Below are 4,378 nucleotides of genomic sequence, written 5' to 3'. Positions count from 1 at the left end.
TTTCTATTTATGTGAACCCATTTGACTGGGCATGAAGTTTAAAAAAAAGTAGAAAACTTTTAAACTTGTGATATAAATGAAACACATATTTTTTGTATAAATCATCGCATAAAAATAAGTTGTTTCCAAATAGGAAAATATTTTTTTTTTGGCACGGACTAAAAAGGAAATAGGTTCTCATAAATTAAAACGAAAGAAATATTATATTATTCAAAAACGGAGCAAGAATTTTAAATTTATGGGCTTAAATTTTAAAATAATAATTTTAAGAGCTACTAATTAGATTTCTAATTTAATATACGTATATATCTAATAAATTTCTTAATATAAATATATTATTTGAGCAAAAATTATTTGACCGAAGCCCCTAATATTATTCCCATGTAGTTTAATTTTTGTGTGTGTGAGAGAGAGAGAGAGGAGACCTTATCTCTCTGACTCTCTTGCCTGCAAAAGACATTAAACACAAGAAGCCTGTGTTCTTTAACCGCTATCTCTTCATTATATATATTATTACTCAATAAATACTCACTCACTCTCTCCATTTACAAACCCAACATAATCATCAAGTAGTAGTGCAAATTGCTCTCTCATACCCACAAGTGGAAAGTTACCAAAAAAGAACATAGACCTTATTATGTCTTATTTCAACAAGTCTAGGTTGAAACATAACACGTTAAACTATCGATAGATTCACATAGCAATCCTGAACGAGGACGCTGAAATTGTTTGTTGTTGTTCTGTAAGTTGAAGTTCTGATTATGAAGTTGAGTTGCACAAGATGAATCACTCTGTTCCTAATTTCGAAACGGATGAATCCACAGTGTAAGTTTCATGAAATATTTTTATTTTTTATCCGGTATTTGGTATGGTATTTGAAGTTTACTGATTGGACAAGTCTGGTCAATGCATATCTTTCCACAGAGTGGAGGAAGATGTAATGGAGCTAATATGGCAAAATGGACAAGTAACTGCCCAAAGCCAAAATCAAAGATCTCAAACGGTAGCAGCTTCAGCTCGACCACTATTTATACAAGAGGATGAAATGGCCACGTGGCTTCAATATCCACTTGAAGATTCTTCTTTCGAGCGTGATCTCTATGCTGATTTTCTCTATACTACGCCGAGCTCCTCTGTTGTCACCGCCGCCGAGCCGACGCCAGGAGAGATTGATACTACCACGACGGAGATCCGTCCGAATCAGCCTCTGCCTCAATTGAGATGTACTGAGGGCAAATTTTCACATCGCTTACAGAATTTCGGGCATTTCTCACGATTGTCTAAAGCAAAATCGCAGAATTATACATCGAGTTCTGGTAACACAGCTTGGGTATCAACGATTGTCGATTCGAATGAAACTCCAATTGCAGAATTTTCACGCTTATCGGATAAAGTAGCGCCAGTTGCCGCCGGGAATGACGGAGGAAAAGCCACGAGTGATACTACTACGACGGCGGCGGAAACAACCAGCGGCAGGGAAATGTCGACGACGGCATGTGAGTTCACGGGGACGTCATCGACAAGTGGCTCGAGAGGTAGTGTAAGTGCCAGTGCGGAACCACCGCCGCTGCAGCCTCCGCAGGAGGCGGCGCTTATGCCGGCGGAGGATCGGAAACGGAAAGGAAGAGAAAGGGGAATGGAGGACTATGAAGAACACAGTGAGGTGGTAAGCAGCTAAATTAGTTTCTGGTTGTTTTATCTTCTCTTAACTCCCTAAATTTTTTTATTAAATAAGTAGTCTTAGGTCTGTTTAGTTAAGTATTACTCTATTTAATAATTATGAAAAATAACATTATATAGTCACTCTCAAAATAATAGCAAAAAAAAAATATAAATTTTGTATATATATATATTTATATATACACACATTATGTTTGTTATATATAAACATTATATAAATTTTATACACTTTTCGGTTACCGAATGTAAATAGTTTTTGGTGCGAATTAAAAGTGAAAAAGCACATTTAATTATAATAAACTAATAAGATTCGTTTTGTTAGCTGAATCTCACCATTGAGTTAACATTTATTTACAAATGATAGTGTGTACGCTAGTCTTATTCTTACCTTACGAAGGTAGAGAATTTGTTTCCTGATAGACCATTCGCTTAAGAAAAGTATAATCACAACTTTTTCAAAAAAAAAATACAGAGTGGAAAGTCATAGAAAAAAATAGTAATAACAACAAAAAAAAACAAAGCAGGAGAATTAACAGATAGTAATAAAAATCTAATACTAAAAAAATACGAGAATAATATTAGTACTAATTTATTTAAAAATAAGCTGATAACTTTTTGATTAATTAAATGGTACTGAAATATTGATAATATGTAAATATATATTTTTCACCCTAAATTATAAAATATGGTAAGTATCCTATTTATTACAAATATTAGAAGTTAGTTTATGATTTTCATAGCGAAAAATCATGTTCCCTCCTTTTCAATTTATGTGAACGTATTTTTTTTAATTCGTGTCAAAAAGAATGATTTTTTTCCATATTTTAAAACAAATTGCTTTTATGCAATGATTTATAGTTACACAAAATATATCTGTTTTATTTTATATAAGTTCAAAAATCTTTTTTTAAAATTTCGTGCCCAGGTAAATACTTACTCCGTTCTCTTTTTGTTTTCCACTTTTGATTTTGCACTCCTTTTTTAAAAAATAAAGTATATATTTTATAATTTTTCCCATATTAATAACAATATTTCTAAAAGTTTTGGAAAGTGAATTGAGGAATGAGTAGTTAATGAATGAGATAAAATAAAAATAAAAGTATTATTATTTTTTTTATTTAGTATAATAAAAAAATAAAAATATATTTTTAGTATAGTGATCAAGTAAAAGGGAACGGAGCAAATAAAAACAGGGGGAATATATTATTGTCGGTCCAAATAATATTTGTTACATGCTCAGAAAATGAACATATTCCAAGGGAATAGGGATAAAATCACACTGTATTTTTGCACGTTGGATGTGTTCAGTATTGGGGAGTGGCTTTGTCGTTTACTGTATTTTTCCACACATTTAGCGCATCGGAGAGTTCATGGCCAGAAGAAAGCCACGTCATCCGCATATACGTAAAATGATGCCAAGTGGCATAATAGGTCAATAGAGTATCTTAACTTTGACACTATCGTTGTTCACCACAAATAATCTACACGGATTCTCATGTCGACGAAGCACCTTGTTGGAACAATCACAAAGTACAAATTCTATGGGTCATTCCAATTTATTGGGCATTCCGTTTTTTTTTTCAATTACTAGTATATTCCTTCCGTCCTATTTTACAAATATAAATAGGACCTTTAATAAGTTAATTAGAAATATTTATCTAATTATGAGTTATTTTATTAAGAAAATTTAAATTATTTTTAAATATAAGAAAATATTTTATTTTTATGACAAACTAAAAAGAAAAGTCAATATTGTATTGGTCTAAATTTGGGCGGCTTGATAACTGCAAATAAACATGGTCGAGGACAGAGCCGACCACTGCACAATGGCGAGGAGTCGTTTTAAGAAGGATTATTGCCGAGGTCAAGTAAAGGGAGCAAGGAAGCAACAGTAGGATAGGTTTAGTAATAGACATAAGGAATATTCCATTGGATATTCTTTATGTTGTACATTTTAGGATTTCTTGGGGATATCCCTTATAAATAGGAAGAGATAAAGAACAAAAGGGGATCTTTACTTTTTGATAAAGGCACATTGTAAAGGGTTGACCATAGAGAATATGCAAAAGCTTGTCTTGTTCACTGATTCTATTGCTAACACACAACGTTCACTCTTTGTTTACAAGATCCAAAGATTCCTTATCCATCCTCACTTTCCATTATTCCATGTTGCTGTCACGAAGAAGAATCACCCAAGTCATCTAACATTTGGGTGATAAATTCCTATTTATTACATTTATTGCCATTATCTTCATTTATTGCATGTTCTTATTATAACATTCATTGACAATAATTGAACACGTACCTGATATTTATTATTCTCGAACACGGTCTCATCCCACGGATCCCCTTCAATCTTAGATCTAGAATATATTATGTTTAACTAGGATTCACCCTCTATTTCCTCATTAATTAGTTTAACGAAAAGCTTAACACTTTTTGATCAAACAATTTGGCGCCATCTGTGAGGAGCATTCTAGTTAAAATTTTAGTTCCTTCTAGATTAAAAAAAAACAACAACCATCTTTTTCCCGTCTGCACGAACTAACAATAGCAGTAAAAGGAGATGAAAGACAGAAAACAGTAGTGGGCATCACCGCCAACCTCTTGAACACCATCAACGAGGATGATAGAGAAAACGAGGAGAATGTGACGCCGAGTGCTACACCCAGGCGAAGTGACTCACCCCCCCCCCCCC

The 4,378-nt window shown here is 33.1% G+C and overlaps 1 protein-coding gene across 4 annotated transcripts in view; it reads left to right on the top strand.

Annotated features, from left to right (window-relative positions):
- The window catches only part of LOC109214837 (transcription factor PIF1-like), a 21,700-nt gene continuing 17,716 nt past the window's right edge, over nt 395-4,378 (top strand). For 3 of the 4 annotated variants that reach the window (XM_019378792.1, XM_019378811.1, XM_019378803.1), the window contains exons 1-2: nt 396-825; nt 925-1,666. In XM_019378792.1, the coding sequence (XP_019234337.1) occupies nt 782-825; nt 925-1,666 (786 nt within the window). In that variant the 5' untranslated portion in view covers nt 396-781. Of the gene's footprint in view, nt 826-924; nt 1,667-4,378 lie in introns of all 4 variants that reach the window. The other variant, XM_019378798.1, reaches the window with a different exon arrangement.

This window comes from Nicotiana attenuata, chromosome 2 (assembly GCF_001879085.1).
Source record: "Nicotiana attenuata strain UT chromosome 2, NIATTr2, whole genome shotgun sequence".
In the NCBI taxonomy this organism is placed as follows: Eukaryota; Viridiplantae; Streptophyta; class Magnoliopsida; order Solanales; family Solanaceae; genus Nicotiana; species Nicotiana attenuata.
Note: the sequence above shows the minus strand (reverse complement) of the source record. Positions and strands in the feature narration are given on the sequence as shown.